The sequence below is a fragment of the Dichomitus squalens genome, assembly GCF_000275845.1.
Source record: "Dichomitus squalens LYAD-421 SS1 unplaced genomic scaffold DICSQscaffold_6, whole genome shotgun sequence".
NCBI classification, from domain to species: Eukaryota; Fungi; Basidiomycota; class Agaricomycetes; order Polyporales; family Polyporaceae; genus Dichomitus; species Dichomitus squalens.
The window spans coordinates 968,732-985,700 of NW_006766888.1; the positions used below are offsets into that span (position 1 = coordinate 968,732).

At 59.2% G+C, this 16,969-nt stretch overlaps 5 protein-coding genes across 5 annotated transcripts; 1 reads left to right on the forward strand and 4 right to left on the reverse strand.

The window, feature by feature from the left end:
* Positions 1–571: 571 nt before the first annotated feature.
* Positions 572–2,486, forward strand: DICSQDRAFT_179082 (NADP+-dependent D-mannitol dehydrogenase; the record flags this gene model as incomplete). Its single annotated transcript, XM_007363498.1, has 10 exons — positions 572–616; positions 675–741; positions 805–816; positions 871–926; positions 990–1,091; positions 1,153–1,256; positions 1,315–1,651; positions 1,708–1,851; positions 1,988–2,071; positions 2,397–2,486. The coding sequence occupies 10 exons, from the start codon at positions 572–574 to the stop codon at positions 2,484–2,486; spliced, it is 1,041 nt and encodes a 346-aa protein (XP_007363560.1).
* An 839-nt stretch (positions 2,487–3,325) lies between these two features.
* DICSQDRAFT_101936 (uncharacterized protein) lies at positions 3,326–5,038 on the reverse strand. Its single transcript, XM_007363499.1, has 6 exons — positions 4,922–5,038; positions 4,686–4,850; positions 4,553–4,634; positions 4,279–4,496; positions 4,030–4,226; positions 3,326–3,975 (listed from the first exon to the last, which is right to left on the reverse strand). The coding sequence occupies exons 1-6, from the start codon at positions 4,947–4,949 to the stop codon at positions 3,616–3,618; spliced, it is 1,050 nt and encodes a 349-aa protein (XP_007363561.1). The 5' UTR covers positions 4,950–5,038; the 3' UTR covers positions 3,326–3,615.
* A 5,182-nt stretch (positions 5,039–10,220) lies between these two features.
* On the reverse strand, positions 10,221–11,597 carry DICSQDRAFT_14009 (phospholipase C/P1 nuclease; the record flags this gene model as incomplete). The annotated part of the gene is made up of 3 exons (XM_007363500.1): positions 10,221–10,353; positions 10,426–10,900; positions 10,973–11,597. Coding segments are annotated over 3 exons (1,233 nt in total), but the record flags the coding sequence as incomplete, so codon positions are not given.
* A 337-nt stretch (positions 11,598–11,934) lies between these two features.
* On the reverse strand, positions 11,935–14,443 carry DICSQDRAFT_134446 (endoglucanase). Its single transcript, XM_007363501.1, has 11 exons — positions 14,322–14,443; positions 13,982–14,255; positions 13,859–13,923; positions 13,675–13,798; positions 13,556–13,613; positions 13,069–13,502; positions 12,903–13,000; positions 12,760–12,843; positions 12,539–12,700; positions 12,303–12,478; positions 11,935–12,226 (listed from the first exon to the last, which is right to left on the reverse strand). Exons 4-11 carry the CDS (start codon positions 13,768–13,770, stop codon positions 12,087–12,089), a joined length of 1,248 nt encoding a protein of 415 aa, XP_007363563.1. The 5' UTR covers positions 13,771–13,798; positions 13,859–13,923; positions 13,982–14,255; positions 14,322–14,443; the 3' UTR covers positions 11,935–12,086.
* A 65-nt stretch (positions 14,444–14,508) lies between these two features.
* On the reverse strand, positions 14,509–16,296 carry DICSQDRAFT_134448 (oxidoreductase). The gene is made up of 6 exons (XM_007363502.1): positions 15,971–16,296; positions 15,715–15,917; positions 15,314–15,660; positions 15,142–15,263; positions 15,061–15,088; positions 14,509–15,007 (listed from the first exon to the last, which is right to left on the reverse strand). The coding sequence occupies exons 1-6, from the start codon at positions 16,245–16,247 to the stop codon at positions 14,866–14,868; spliced, it is 1,119 nt and encodes a 372-aa protein (XP_007363564.1). The 5' UTR covers positions 16,248–16,296; the 3' UTR covers positions 14,509–14,865.
* Between the last annotated feature and the right edge of the window lie 673 nt (positions 16,297–16,969).

Genomic DNA, 16,969 nt, shown 5'->3' on the forward strand with positions numbered 1-16,969 from the left:
CTGCGGCAGACATGGGAGACAGAAGAGCGTATCGACCTTGTGACCTTCGAAGAACTGCCCTTGGTCATGATCTGGCAGCTGCGGTGTGACATTCCCTCTCCTAAGTAACTTCTCTACCACAGTTCATTCGGCGTTTCGACGTGCTTTCAGCTGCAGCTACAGCACTGCGGTGATATAGTAGGATCTACAACAGTTCGCCGAGGTCAGCTGCGGCACCAAACCGGCCCGGATCGTCGGAAAGCACATCCGGTTATGGGTAACCACTCCTCGGATCTCTCAGCTGTCTTCGCACATGGGGGTTCCGCAGAAAGAACCCGAAATGTGTCACACATCGACATCATTTCGCAAATACAAGGGGCCATCGGCGGCGGACCGACCGGCATCTCCATCTCACGCATAGTGTCATGGCCTCACATTCCCCACGCGCCGCCGCCCGGCATCCGTCACGTCCTGGCAGCTTCGTCTCCGGCCCAAGGATTAAGCAGTTATCGCACAGATCATATCAAAGCTACTCCGATAGCCTGGACGACTTGATTAGAGACTTGGGCCACGACTGCGACGTATTTTGACAATGCCGTCTACCACCAGAAGTATGCAAGCGGTCTGGTATACGAAGGTGTGTACATCCTAAGTAAGCAGATCTTGTCTCACGTCTCTGTCACGTCTGCACAAAGGCTCGTGAATTCGAGGTCCGCGACGTACCGATTCCTCAGGCGGAAGACGATGAGGTCCTCCTGAAAAGTCGGTGAACATCTCCAAGCCAACCACATGAGCACAAGCTAATCCCATCGTCCCCCTTCCTAGTTAAGGCATGCGGTGAGTACCTCTCCGATCATTTACCGCCCCATTCCATTCACGACTTGAGCGCAGGGATCTGTGGTACCGATAGTCACATTCATGAGGGAGAGTTCATTGCAGAGTTTCCGGTCTGTCGTGCCAATGCATTCGATCGACTTGGATTCCTATTGACTTGCGATGTTCCGAATCAGCTCATTCCTGGTCACGAAGTCGTCGGCGAGGTTGTGGAGACTGGAAAAAACGTGACAGGGTTCAGTAAGGGCGATCGATGCGTCGCCGACCCCACCACGGTGGTATGCGTGTCGTCGTAGAAGCAAGATAGCGAAATGCCCGCTCACTTTTGCGACTGCACAGTGCGGCAGCTGCTTCTATTGCCGACGGGGCCGACCACTCCTGTGCGAGAACTACATCGGTATCGGTTGCAGCGCACCGGGAGGGTTCGCGGAGTACATCTCGCTGTGAGTTGCATGCAGCCACCATCCGTCGACCCCATCTCTGATCAGAACAATTCCTCAGCAAAGCGAACAAACTCTTCAAGATCTACAACCTCTCTGATGAGGAAGCGACTCTCGTCGAGCCGGCAGCATGCGCAGTACATGGCATGGACCAGCTCGATGCAGGCGTGGGCGTCGATGCCCTCATCATCGGTGCAGGACCCACCGGCCTCATACTCGCGCAAATGCTCAAACTCAACGGCGCGCACCGCGTCGTCGTAGCGGCGAACAAGGGCGTCAAGATGGACCTGGCGAAGGAGCTGGATGCGGGCACCGAGTATATTGAGCTAGATCGAGAGAACCCGCAGGCACAATGGAAGCGGTTGAAGCAGGACAACCCTTATGGGTTCGATGTTGTGGCGAGTGGTCGTGCGGCTTTATGAGGGGAGTGAATTGGAGGCTCACAGCAGTCTAGGTCGAGGCGACTGGCATGGAACGGGTCGCTCAGGACTCGATCAACTACGTTCGCCGAGGTGGGACGTTGATGATCTACGGCGTGTACAGCAATGACGCTCTCGTTCATTGGCCTCCATCAAAGATCTTTGTCGACGAAATCCGCGTGAGTGGCATTCTCTCCTCCTCCAGCCAAGGCCCCCGCAGCTGGTCGAAGCCTCAGGCTCCACACGGGGACCGCAGTCGGCCTTCTGTTGCATAGCACGAAGACGTTGAGCTGACATAGGATTTCCTATCATCAGATTATCGGTTCGTTCGCACAGATGCACTGTTTCCCTCGCGCGGTCGCGTATCTGGACAGCGGTAGGATCAAGGTGAAGGGCATGGTAAGCATCGTCCTCTTCCTGGATTCTACCACCTTCTATTTCCCGCGCCCTGTCTTTTTCTACTCGCTCCCCCCACTTTGTCGCCGGTACTGTGCCCATTCCGCCCACGTATTCCATCGGGTTGTCAGCCGAAGAGCCGCAACTAACCGTTTCATTACATGTCATTGGCAATCAACGCGCATAACTACCGTTCCTGTCTTGACCTCGACCACGAACATCGGGGACCATCCGCTGTTCAACATGCACCCAATCGAATTCTCGCGTTTCCTGACTCCGCTTGGCAAACCCTGATTCGCTGCTATCTGAACGGCGATCGGGCATGCAGGTCACCGACGTATTCAAGGTCGCCGATTATGCGAAGGCGCTTGATAAGCTGCGAAGCAGGACAGCGGTCAAAATTGCTATCAAACCGTGAACGTACGTTGCTCCAAGCCAGCGTAGTCCCACCGCCCGAGCTTTGTGAATACGCCGTAGACGGCATGTCTTCGGAGGGAGGACGTGCATGGAGAATATATATTCCACCTGTGCTTTCGTCACTTCAGACACTGCTAGTGCGATCACAGGGCGAGGGAAAACCGAGAACGCAGCTACGTACTAGTATGGAGGCCTCGGGGGTTTAAGCATGCGGTGTTTATTGGGGGCTTCGCTATGGAATGCAGTCGGGGTAGTGCATTTGCTTCCAGCCCGAAGCAAGGATATCTGGCGCCACACGACACTTGCCCCATTACGCTACCTGGGCGCCGGCATTCAGGATGGAGGAGGACTGCTGCACTGGTAAAGAGCACCCCCGATACATTCATTGGCAGAAATTCAAAAAGGTCTGCGAATGGGAAGCTAGCACGGCGCCTCGTGACCGGCTGTACCCTCTAAAGCATTGTAAGCCAAAAGGTGAAATTCTAGAGCTTACTATAGAAACCGTAACGACAGACAGCGTGACATACATTTTCATCGATGCCGTGGACGCAGGAGAACAGATGATCAAGAATCAAGCTCAAGATTGACATCGCGAAGTCGTGGGCGATGGTATAGGCCGATCTGCGCACTCCGATATTCTGGCTTGTCCGCAGATGACAGATTGCACAGACGGGCCTTGTCTTGGTCGGGATAGCGATATTCACCGTCACGCGACGTTCACACCTAGGAATCTTGTGTTCTGGGGTTCTTCGCATCCTTAGGTGCCTTGATTTTTAGTCCCGGATAAGCTCGGCAGATGGTGAGTCAGGTTGGGCATGCAGCAGACGTCGTCGACGATGCAACTCCTCTACGTATCACATCCCCCCGGATAGGACACGGTGGATACCCACAACATAGGCGTGCCAAAAGGACCCCGCAAGTTACGCAATGAGTACATCTCCCAACGCCACAGCGCAGCCGATGACGGCAGCAGCGTAACACCGCAGTTCTAACGCGAGGCACACGCATACCCCTCTCACCGTCGTCGGGTAGTCCATGTCTTGCGATTTGGCGCCGGGAATTGGGAGGCAACAAGGCGTCTTCCGGCGAGTGGGGGTTAGAGGGCAACCGAATACCGTCATACCACGGAGTCATCGCTGAGGATTGGCCTGGGGGTAGGCTGCTTGGTCGGCCTTGGTCATTATGGGTTTGTCGGTATTGCCGGCGAATGTCATGGGAGCGAGGGACTCCTCTGACCCAGCATGCGAGCCCGCGATAGAGTTGACAGCGGTGGTCCCATCATCTTTGCGGTCGAGGGACTGAAGGACGATAGGATGGGTGCCATGGTTGAAGCGGAGGGTGGTCAGATCCTTGGCCCGGGAGGCGTCGCTCCTTGGATCGCCCTGAATACGGTTTGAGCTATATAATTCGCTATCGTCGCGGTGGCCGATCGCGCGCATAGCCCAAGTCACGAGGACGGCGAGGTTACAGACGATCATTGCGGTGGATGCCTGCGGCCGTGATCTCAACGGCATTCTCTACACGGCGGATCGCAGGAAACTCACCAATATATGCGCCCAGATGCCTTCCGCGTTACGATTCCGGCTGATAACGTAGACACCGTGAACAATGCTGACAACTGTCGTGAACATAGATGCTGAAAATATGCCCGTGAGAAGGGCACGTCGAGCCGTGGAGAGCTTGATGCGCCACAGAAGGCGGATTGGCAGGACAACGAGGATTAGGTCCGCGATGAAGTCCGCTATGAGGAATAATGAGAGACTCGTGCGGGTACGTCGACAAAACGGACCTACTTGCAAGCTCTATACCTGCAACTGCAGGACCTAAGACACATTGGACACCCGCAGTCTTCTTCCAGGCGGTGTCCGTCTCACAGACGACGATTTTGATGATGATGAGTGCCGCCCACATGATGCCGAAAAGTGCGCTGAAGACGTGCGCGTAGTTCCGCAGTCTCATCATGTATGGTATGAGCCTAATAATGGAGCAGAGGATGCTCAGGCGGGATGCCCTATGAATGGTGAGCTCCATTTCTCCGACTCAAGGACGATTGTTGGGGAGACATACCAAAGTACGCACGTGAATGCGACGTTCAGCATGTAGTAGCCAATGATGCGAACATGGTGACCGTGGTGAAAAGGTCCAGTCTCTGAGATAATGTATAAGAGCCACGACGCTCGGTACGGCAGTAGATACCTACTGGGTGTATCGCTTCGCGTCCACGCTCCCGCGGTCAAGAAGAAGGCGCAGACGATGGCGAAAGCAGCCCATCCATCGTCCCAGCCGAAGTGATGCCTCGACCAGCGATAATATAACCTCAGTGACGTGAACATAATACCCAGTGCGGGCAGAAGTGTCGCCAGTACTGTCAAGCAAAAGTAGACGTGATTAGCGGACGGGAGTAGGCCCGCAGGACTAACGGCGAAGATGACTCACTGCGAATGGTAACGATGAAACTTGTCATCACGCTCGTAGTCCAGGTCTCCTTGCTGTAGGCGGCCTGATTATGGCATACGCAAGATGGGTGTGGCCGTAAGGAAAAGATAGGGCAAGGCTACAACCGACGCGACAGCATGAGTAGGTCGGGGAGCGTCCGCGGCGTTGAATTTGAGAGGAGGGAATCTTATTATGGTGGATGCTGCTGATGGCGGCTATAAACGCGGTTCCATGAGACAGGTGAGCTGCAGGAGGTCGCGTAAATAATCTACGCATCAAGATCCCTCTTACGAGATCCATCGCCAGACATGGTATGGTCTGGGCTCTCACCTCATTCCCACTTGCCATCCAACCTGCATTGATTGATAGACGCCTTTTCGCGTCTCCATCGAAATCCAGATGATCCTTCATACCTGCAGCCATGTGCGCCGCCTGCGCGCCCTCCTCCTTCCGATGGCCATCTTCAGCATCATCTGATCTCAGAAATTCTTGAGGAGGTCAGCCAAGTCCAGCTCATGTTATGCATTGACCCTCATCAGTTCGAGTCGCTACGAAGACATCCGACGGTCGGCCAATCTGCTCCATGAGGCGTGATATCTCGGACTTTCAATTCGAGTTCGGTCCTGGCCAAGTGACGCCCAAGGTCATCGACCATACCCCACAAGTGCAAGTGCACGACAGAACGGAGACATGCGGAAGGGAGTCTCAGGGACGCCCCGCAGGGCAGCCTGTGTCGAGTGGATAGCCTACATAATTCGAGATATCACTAGCTCGTAATACATATGAACATGAACGGGTAAATGCGTACCTGGACGACCGTATTAGCAAGTGAGCAGACGGTGATGACATTGATCTGCCAGGTTGAGACCTGGGATTGCTGATGTAACACAGCCCCCCGGTACTTTCCATATTTCCGTCTGATCGGCGCGTTCACGTACATATGTACTTCTTTGCCTTCCGACTCAGCAAGGTGCTTCCAGCAATCGACTGCGTACGCAGGTAGCAGAGCCCCCGTTGATTGGAATACCCGATAGCAAGAAGCGGACAGCAAAGATGATGGAACCCACCACTGAGGCTTATTAGGTGCTGTGAGGAATTTCATTGCAACCACATATATATCAAGCCATAGTTCTCTGCGAACGGAAATTGATTGAGGACCTTGCCAAATTTCTCACCGCAGTCAAATTGCTCAAGTACTAGGAATGGCTCTTGTCTTGTGTCACATAACAACGGACAGTAGTGGCGGTGGCACTCCCGGGCCAACAAACATCCCTGGAGACCTTCAATTTCCAGACGTCATCATCGACAAAACTGGTCTGCGTCTGCCCTGTATGTAGCCGATGTGGTCACCGAGGGACCCATCCCTGCCAACCAGTCACCCGCTACTTTGGACCAACTGGATTCCGACGGGGAAGAGCGGCCATCTATGTATGACAAAAAGTGCCGACTTTCCGGGGCCAACCAGTCTATGTGGGTCTCCCATCCTTGCGATCGCAAAATCCTGGTCGTGTACATCAATGCAAGCGTCGCATGCTGAGGCGATGGAATACAACACCACCCTTGCAAATTCATGTCATATATATGTCTCCAGATTCTATCAATTTCCCTGCAACGGGCTCAAGCGGTCAGTCGTTTATTTCATACCTACACTCCCGCGGATCTACAGGTCCTATGTACACAGAGTGTGCTCCCAGAATCGTGAGCTAACTGACGGAGGCACGCATAACATCATAGTGTAATTTGGCTCGAACACGCCCGTCCACTGGCACTACGCCACAAGGCAAGATAAATGAGATCCTGTACTCTCGCTCAACGGCGGGTATATGTGCTCGTTACACAGTCATGTTGAATCATGTGAACCGCGCAAAACACGGCGTACTAATTTATGCTCGCTGGGATCTATATACGAGCTCGTCCCCACTGACCACCCTGTCGGGATGCGAATCGTACTGTTGCGTCCAGGCTCTTCCTACCGCTACCCTGGGGAGCGCGACCGAACGATACCGCCGGTAAGTCAGATTGTGACCAAGTAATCCATACATTGTCTCGTCATATTTCCTGGATCATCTCTCTTGGGGTCGTGTTCAGATCGGACAGCCCCGCCATAGAGTGCCCGCTGCCGTACGCGGATCGTACTATCCGTCGCGGTCTTTGTCCGCAGCAAATTGCGGTCGAAAGGGCCTGGTGGTAATCGATCTGTACTTTCCATGCATTTATATGATGGTATCGATGGCGGCGGACTCGGTATACTTACTTACTGTCTGCTGCCCGCCCCCATAACATTCTAGTCACCCTCGCCTATTGTTTTTGACATTCCATATCAACGCCACCGGTACTATACGAATTCTGACATATTTCGCTCCGCAGTCCTCGAGAGCCTAGCCCTGAATATACTCCAAGACGTCCGTACTGGGCATCCAGTATCGAGTCAACGATCGAGGACTTGCACGCGTGAGTCCGTGGTATCGGCACGTTCGGACCCTGTCTTTACGGATATGCTGGAAGTATAGACATGACCAGGTGGACCGCTCCGCCTCTTGCGAAGTACTCGCCGAACAAGGCACGAAATAGGCTGCAAGCAGTACGATAGAGTGTATATAGTAAGAAAGCGTCACGCACGAATGCAACAACCTATGCACCCGGGTATCCCACCTAGTCCGCGAGCGACGCGCGTGAAACATGCAACGAGTAGCTACTGATACAAATGCGCTGTCGACGATACTCCTGCGTCAGTGTCGGGGGAAGCGCTCCGTGCACACACGCCTTCAGGCTGACGCGCAGAACCTCAGGCCTCAGGCCTCAGGCCTCGTCCTCCGAGTCCCAGTCGGGCGGGACGGGACCCAGACCCCATATGCTCCTCCCGATCTCCCAGCCCTCGTCCTCGCTGTCCTCCTCCTCCCCGTCCGCTCGCTCGACACTGTCCCGCGCATCCGCGCCTCGCCCTGACGCGATATCAGGGCCCTCGGCCGCAACGACCGGGGGCACAGGCGGCGGGGCTGGGTTAGGAGCTGAAGCAGGGGCAGGTCCGCGCCGCACCGTCGCGTCCTCGCTCGGGCTCGCGCCCCTCCCCTTCCCCTTCCCTTTCTCCTCCCTCTCTTCCTTCTCCTTCTCGTCCTCCGCCTCATCATCTTCCCCCTCCTCCTCATCCTCGCTCATCTCGCTCAGCCCCTTGCTCGTATGCCGCTCCAGCCGCCTCGACACCCGCGAGATGCGCCTGCGCACCGCGGGGTGCGCGGGGAAGGGCGTCTGCAGCGGGAGCTCGATCGAGTATCGCGGACGCTGCGTCTCCTCCGCGTCCGCGTCCCAGTCGGAGGACGCAGACGCCTGGCTGGGGTCGTGCTCGGGGTCGGACCAGCCGTCGACGTCGACGTCGGACGAGGGGAGGATGATGGGGAGCGTGCTCGGGCTCGAGGGCGCGAGGGACGCGGATGATGATGAGGACGCGGCGCTGGGGTGCGCGTACCCGTACGAGCAGCGCGTGTGCGCCTGCGACGGTGAACCTGACCCGCGTTTCCGCGCGGACGTCAGCGGCGACGACGGGGGAGCGAGCGCGTTGCGGGCAGCCGTAGCGCGGGCGGGCTGCTGAGGACGCGCGGCTGGGGAGGGAGGCGCGTCGGATCTGCGCATCGCGCGCTCCCGCGCGGCCTCGCGCCGGAGGAACCGCGGGAACGCGTCCGCGGCGTTCCACCGCTCGAGCTGCGCGTCGCTCGCCTCCTCCAGTGCCTCCAGCTCCGGTACGTCCTCCAGGTCCTCGGAGGCGGAGGAGGGCTCCTCCGTGCGGTCCTTGGTCGCGCGCGCCCTGCTCTTGCCCTTGCTCTTATCCTTTGCCCTGCCCTTGTGTGCGAGAGACGCGCTCTTGTTCTCCTTCTCGTCCCAGTCGTCTGGCGGGGGGACGGGGCCGGACGCGAGGTTGGCGATGCGGACGGCGCCGAGCGTGCCGCCGCGCGCGGCGAAGACGTGCGGGGTGTTGCCCGTGCCCTTGCGCCCGGGAACCTTCGTCTGGTTGACGGTGATGTGGACGTACGTCTCGGGGGCGTGATGCTGCGTGCGACGGCGTCAGCCAGCTCCCCGCGGCGGAAGGGGCGCGCGCGGACCAGAAACGGAGCACACAGCGCGCAGAGGGGGCGGACGTACGTAGATGATGCCCTTCTTCAGGTCGAGCCCGTCCGGCCAGACGTTCGAGAGCGTGAAGTCGTCCTCGGCCTCCCAGTCCCAGCCTTCCTCCCCGTCCTCGTCCGCATCCTCTGCGCCTGGCACGGGGTCGCACCCCTCCTCTTCGTCGTCCTCGTCCGGGTCAGGGAAGAGCTTCCGCTCGCGCGCGCTCGACAGGCGCGCATAGAGCTTCCCCGTCCCGGCCCTGATCTGCCCAGGGCGTTGTCCCGCGAGCGAGCAGACGGAGATGCCGTGGAGGACCTCGAACAAGTGCCCCTTGCTGTCCGCGCCTCCCTTGCCCTCTCCATGCGCGCCATCTGCCCTGTCGCTCGCCTTGCCTTTGTCTCTCGGCCTCCTGGTGAGGGGCGAGGGGGAAGGGGGGCTGAAGACGCGGCGGGGGCGGGTGACCTGGAGGCGGGCGTCGCTGGCGAAGAGGAAGAGGACGAGCATGTGGAGGAGGCGGAAGGAGTAGTTGAGCGGGACCTGGACGACGCGGAAGGGGGCGTCGGCGTGGCGGCGGGAGGGGCGGGTGCGGGTGTGTGGCGGAGGGTCGGCGGTGGAGACGAGCTGCATGCGGAGGACGATGTGCTTGCCGAAGCCGCTGGGGCGGGGGAGGGCGAGGGCGCGGAGGGCGCGGTTGAGGCCGAAGGGGTTCGAGGGGGAGTCGTGGGGGGTGGCGAACGCCCATGGGGAGGATAGGGGGTGGCGGGGGAGGGTGTAGGGCGTCGATCGGGGTGCGGAGGGGGAGGACGAGGGGTGGGCTGGCTGGGAGAGGAGGCGTCGTTTGGAGGGGGAGGAGGATGCGGGGGTGTCGAACATGTCGCGGGGGCGTTTCATGGCGTCTGAATATTGTGTTGGCCGCTTCCTTTAGGATGAGCTGCAAGCAAGGACGCTTTTCCAGCGTCTCTTCCCCGCCCTTTCCCGCGCGCCCTGGGACGCGTCAACAACTACACACGTGATCGCGTCACAGATCCTTGGATGTAGCGAGGGCAGAGGACGAGGATGTTGCAGGTTATCTCCGTTCGTTCAAATCCAATGTACATCCAAGCAAAGTACTATACATCCGGTATACAACAGCATGTGCAAAGCGCTATCCAATCATCCATTACACTCCAGCACCAATCACCGCCTCGTCAGACACCTCCTGGAAGACATCCGTGAGCACCCCCGCCAGCCGCACCCCCGCCATCGCCAGCAACCGCTCCACGACCCACCCCTCCGCGATCTTCCCCGCGTACCCCGCCGTGTCCAGCTCGACCAGCTCGGGGTGCCGCCGCGGCCTCCCCGCCGCCACCTCCACGTGGATCCCGAGCACGTCGTCAAAGTCCGCCAGCTCCTCCGCCAGCGAGTACTCTTCTCCCCGCTCAGCACCGGACGCCTCGCGGTGCCCGCCCTCGTCCAGCTCGTGCGGCCACACCGGCAGCTCGCAGTTCAGCGCGTGGATCGGCCGCGCCCACGCGTACGGACACAGCGTCCCGTCGTCCCACCGCGCCTCCGCCCCCGCCGGCGTCGTCAGCCCCAGCGCCGCCCTGTAGTCCAGCGCGCGCAACGCCTGCAGGCGCGCCTGCCACCCGTACCCCTGCTCCAGCGGCTGCACGCCCGCAGACGGCTCGGGGCAGTCGAGCCACCCGTCGCTCTCGCCGTCGAACCGGCCCCCGACGGCGAGGCCCTCGTGCATGATCCGCCGCACGAACGGGTCGTAGATCGCGCCGCGGAGGTGCGCCTCGACGAGCGCCCCCGCGGGCCCCGCGAGCGGGCGCGAGTAGTTGCGCGGCGTCTGGCGGATGGACTGCGCGATGAGCAGCCCGTCCCACACGCTGTGGAGGTCTGCGCGCGCCGATGTCAGTGAATCCACCCCATGTTGCTATACCGCGACAGGATGCGGAAAGGGACACGCACTGGTGACGCGCCCGTTCCACTGCACGCGCGCGCCGTTCCCGCCCTTCTCGCGCCCGCTCATGTGCAGCGGCTGGTGCATGTCGCCCACCCAGTGCACGAGGAAGCGCAGCGCCTCGTCCGCGGCGCCCGCGCCCTGCTCGCCCGCCGCGAAGCCGCGCAGGACGCGCGTGACGTTGCCGAGCGCGGCGAGCACGTTCCCCGTCGGCCGGCCCTGCCACCCGTGCGGGCCGGGGAACGCGCACGCGTCCGCGGGCGCGTCGTCGACCGCGTTGACGTAGTGCAGCGGCGCGGTGTAGCGGTACTGGGGCTTCGAGCGCACCTGATCGGCCCAGGCGGCGATGGAGGCGAGGTGGCACGGGGGGTACGAGGCGTCGGCGTCGGCGTCGGCGGACGCGGAGCGCGGGTTCGGGCAGGACGACGTGGGGGGCTGGAACGGGGAGGCGGTGGTGTCGTCGTCGAGGAAGGGATTGAGGATGTCGCAGACGGTTTGGAGGACGGGCTTGGGGAGGTGGATCTGCGCTATGGTCGCGACGATTTCGTGGCCGGCTGCGCCCCAGGCGTAGGCGCTTGGTGCGCCCGCAAGCACCGCGGTCAGTACGAGAGCGTGTAGAGATGAGATGCGCATGATGGTCGCAGCGAATAGAGGAGTGGGCGATGTGTGGAGAAGGGACCTGGGTATATGTGGGGCAGGCGGACGCTTGTAGTGGGGACGGTGCGAAGACGTGGACCGCCCGAGGATGCTTTATGGGCTCGACGCCGTCAGCGAAGCGCGCTATTCTTGTGCACGGCGGTTATAGAGCGCAGCGACGTCAGTCAGAGAGAGCGCGAGCGTCGAACGTGCGCAACAATGAACACAGAAAGAAGCCGCTGAGGCCTGCAATGGGCGAGAGTCGCCTGCACGGCCAGAGTGTGTCTTTTGTCGCCCCGTGCGTCGTATGTAGACCTGCCATTACTCAATTCGGGTTACGAACGGACGGATCCACATTAGGCAGGCAGGCAGGCGCTGACTTGGGTGCAGTACGCGAACGCAGCAACGATAGATACAACTTCAAAACTACCCCACCCCTGCGTATACTCGCGAGAAAAGGTATCTAGCCAGGACCCCCCTCCAGTCCTACTTTTGTGCATTTGGCGCAAGGCACGTCGCAACGAGCGAGGTATCCGTCCAGACACCATTGCTGTACGTCGGGACCTCCCCGAGCACGTACCCCTGGTAGAAGTTGCCCGCCGCCCAGCCGACGTACCCCAAGAACACTGCATCGTTTCATGCGTCAGCCCGTTCAAATTCGCGCGCGAAGCCGAGGACAGGGAGCAAGAAGAGGCCGCTCACCGTCCGAGTTGGCGTTTTGGTACGCGATCTGCTCGCACATGTACGTCTCGCACGACGCGACGTTCCCGCCGCCGGTCTCGGTGTTGAACGCCTGCCGCCCGTTGCACCGGAGCCACTCCGCGAGCGGGGCCCACGCGTTGTCGATGTTGTTCGTCACGCAGTCCTCGTGCGTTCCTCTGTGCGTCCCCGTGCGGCCCGTCAGTAGGCAGCCAGAGAAAGAGGCAGCAGGGACGTACGAGTTGTCGGAGTCGAGGTACTTGTGGACGTCGAAGATGAGGTTCGTCACGCTCCCGTCGGGGTTCGTCACTTTCTTGAGCGCGTCGGCGGAGCCGTTCGAGACGAAGGTCTCCGCGGACGTCCAGTTGTTGCCCGGCAGAAGGATGAGCTGCGAAGTGGCGCTGCGCAGCCATGAAAACGTGAGCAATACGGATATTCGCCAGCAACCCGTCGGACGTACCCCGCTTGGCGAATGGCCGTGACGGCAGCTTGGACACTGTCGGCCCAGGCGTTGATGTCTGGTACATCGTGGGGCTCGTTCATCCTACGCCCGAAGTCAGCACCTCATCCTCTTGAGTCGAACGTGGTGATGAAGATACGCACACGCCGAAGATGATCTTGTCGTTGTCCGCGTACTTGGCCGCGATGCTCGACCACAGCGCAGCGAAGTCCTGGTTCGTCGGCCCGCCCTGCCCAATGATCTGCGCAAACGACCCCCGCCCGTCAGTCAACCTCCCGCACCCGAGTCCCACCCAAGCAGCCCGCTCACCTCGCCGTTGAACCGCGCATAGTTATGCACGTCCACGATGCAGCTCGCACCGCTGTCCAGGCACGCCTGCACGAGCGCGTCGTACTCGGTCCAGTTGTCCTCGTCGATGTCCCCGTTCGCGGCGCCGTTCGTGAGGAACTGCCACCCGACGGGCAGCCGGAACACGTTGAAGCCGTCGTCCTCGACGAAGTGCTGCATCTGCCCCGCGCCGTCGGCGCCGTAGTACTGCGTCAGGGGCGGCCACGCGCCCGACGCGTTGCACGTCCCGTCCGTGCCGCACCCGAAGTCGAACCCGGCGATGTTCACGCCCGCGAAGCGCAGCTTGCCCGCTGACGCGGGGGGGATCTGGCAGGTCGAGGTGGGCGCGGGGGCGGAGGAGGTCGTGGAGGGGGAGACGGCCGTAGTGGCCGCTCCGGGGACGCATTGCGAGTAGGCTTGAGATGGTGTAAATTGGCGATTGGCACGAGCAGGAGACGAAGGCACGTACAGGAGTTGAGGACAGTGCAGACGGAGCCGGACTCGCAGGTGGTCGCGCCGGTCCAGCCCTGGCATCATACAAGTTAGCTTCGTACAGAACAGCGCGCATATAGCCGGAACCGCGCTCACCGTGCCACCACATTGGCCCCAGACAGGCGCAGCCGACTGTGCGCGGACAGTGACCGCAAGCGTGACAGCAGCGAGCAGGGCAGCGAACTTGGACATTTTGATGGGGAACGGGGTGACCTTCGAGCTGCTTTCCGCCCATGAATTGCCGACTTTATAGCTAACTCAGGACGGCTTCACGGCGCACCGATGAAGCCATGTTCGCATCTAGAGCCGAAATTCGTACACCAGAACGCAGCTGCCGAGTACCTCCTCGAGGCGGCATATGTAACGTGAATGCCAGTATCTTCGTGTGCAACGCGACTCGTACCTGGGATTGGCCACCGACAAGTGCCCGGGGCGCCCGACGGAGGTCAGTTGGCTCTTGCGGTCATCGAGCATCAGTACCGCTTGTTCACCGCCAGCGACAGAAGACGATAGAGCAGATGTCGAGCAGGTCACATGGCGAAGCAGACGGTCCCGAGCGCCGCGAGGGATATTGGGAGAAGCTATCGCGTCGACGGTTGATATTCGCGGTATGTTCGGGGTGTACGTCGTGAGCTCGTCCTACACCTCGCATTTCTCGCGGACGACAAACCGTCCGTCTAGTGAGTGAAGCTAGTCTTGAGTAGAAACGGCGACGTATGTACGGTGAGGCAAACCGTCCGCACCTTCTTGCGGTGATGTGAATGGATACGAGGTCAAGAACGCCGACGCGGTAGGTTCGCACGCGGCTCAACGTCTCATAAACCTCGGATTCCAATCAGCCAACTTCCAATTGCCCAAGAACTGCTGGGAGACATTGTCATCTGTGAGTGTATGCTGGTAGCTGTATATGCATGAGCTTGAGCGCTCTGGCGGGGAATAACCATGCTGTGGGATGCTTGGAAGAGGGGACCTGTCGTTGACCGCAGCAAGAGGTGACCACACAATTGGGAATCTTGGTACGAGCATGTCTTACAGCTCGCGGTGGAGGTATATACAAGCCGTCTATGCACAATTAGCTGAATATGGCCACACAATCGAAGGCACTAGACATGCGAGGGGTTGAACAGAGTCAACAAACTACTGCACTACCCTGGCAACATCCATACACCGTGAAGAGGTCATTAGAGCCACTATACGATACCGATAAGAACAACCACGACATCCAAACTACCAAATCTGTTGCTTTTACCTCGTGAACGCCAGGGCGCACGCGAGGCGCAAGGCTCTCTAGACGGGTAGGACGGTGTTGAAGACGTAGTCCCAGATCTTGCTCGTAACTCCGAAGCCAAGGTCGAAGTTCTTGTAGTGGTGGGCTAGGTGGTACTTCTTCATTTCCTTGGCATACGCAGGGAGTCTCGTGTGGTGGAGACTGGACATAACGGTAAGAGAAAGCTTAGCTGGATGCTGGAGACGGAGACTTACGCGTAATGCATGACGTCGTAAAGAACATCTGCATTCGATGTGATGAGAGACGATCCGTCATTAAGAGGCGAGCGTACCTACAGAACGTGAAGGAGCCGGCGATCACACCGTTAGCCATGGCCCTGGGGAAGATGAGGTGCGCCAGCCTGGTCATAGGCGTTGACAGGACGACGAAGAGCAACGGGGGCATGACCAGCCTCAGCCTGGGCCATGTTAGCATCAGCGTATACCATCGGGACACTCCTCTACTCACCTGTCCATGGGGAGGTAGTGGTGGATGCCATGCATCAAGAAGTGGAGCATCAACGCATAGGGATGGTCGGGGAGAAGTCCGTCAATGTGGAACAAGAACCTGTGGAAGATGTACTCCAGAATGGTCCACACGAGGTTGCCGAGGAAAAACGACGGCATGGCATAGAGGAAGGCTTGAGGGACAATACGACCAGCAAGCGCGGCCTTCACCGGTGCCAAAGGGTCCACGGCAAACGGAGGGAGTGAGTATGGTCCATGCGAAAACTGGACCAAGGAGCGCAAGAAGATGTACCCCGCGATGGGTAGCCATACAATCGGCACGACATACCAAGCCGTCCTCGTGAACATCTGCACACAGTGTTATCAACGTAGTAGAGAAACAAGGTCGCGGCACGCATATACCTCGAGGTACCAAGGAGCAAACAGGCGGGGAGACTCATGGAGGTGACGGGGTTGGTGCACCTGCTGGAGGTAGTATGACTTGGACCAGTCGGCCCGGAACACTTGCATGAACAGAGGCTTCCTGAGGTCAAGGAACTGGTTCTTCTCGAAGTCCGCTGAAGTATCTGTTTCCTCAGGCTCGAAATCGTCGGGGGCCTCCCAGTCTAGAGATAACCCGTGAGCGAGGACCTGACCCGCCGCTTGGCAACGTACATACTTTCGTCTACAATGTGTTCGCCTACCCCTAGTCTGCCAATCACGAACTCCTCAAGCATCTCGTATGCCGAGTCCGAATGCTCGTGCTCGGCCGAGTCCTTCATGATAGCACCAATGTCCTTGCCGGCATAGTTGAGGATGAGATCGTCTCCTCCGGGATGGTCGGCCAGGAAGGTGGTGACATCGTAAACCTTGCCGCCGCGGGTGACCCAGCAACTGGTGGTGCCTGAGTGCTTGGCGACGTCCTCCTCAGTGAAAATGCGGATGCGTTTCGACATGGCCGAGCAAGTCTGGAGAAAGAACGGAGGGCAGAGAGAGAAGGCAGCCGGTTTAATCACACCACTTTCGAGGGTCAAATATGCCAGAAGCCATGATTCCCACGCCTTCCCTGTGCGCGCCGATCGCGTTGCAGCGATGACCGACCTCGGTGGATCCAAATTGCTCCTAGAACTCCCGCCATACAGCCCAGGCTGATCCGGATGCGCCTTCTGTCAACGTTCTTCTCTGTATGAGCCATGCCGATGACGAGAACAGCTGAGCTACAGCCGGTTTCAGCTCGCTTGTCGTGAGAGCGCCGCGCCGCGTCTCGCGCATTTGCCTGTTTTCCCCTCCTAAGCGCCCCCAAAGGAACTTCGGACGACGATATCTCCTCGACAGCTCAATGTAACCACTTCATTCTTGCGTATTCTGGCTCAGGATTACGACGCGCAGGGCACGGTATTGTATTGAAGTTGCGCCAACTCGACGTCACCAACTTCTGGGCATTCCCGCTCTCCCAGCTCCCTACTCGACTCGGACAGCGTTGTTGGCTGAATGGTATGGCGTACTCTCCCGGAAATTGTCGGAATGGTGAAGACAAGACGCTACCGAGGGCTCTGTGTCAAAAGGCGGTTTGTCCAGCGACAATCACGTCCACATAGGGTGGGCTCGGGTGGCAGCCCTCTTGGGCCAGCTCAAAGTCCTCGTCGGGGAGCACCAGACACCATGACTATGTGAGTAA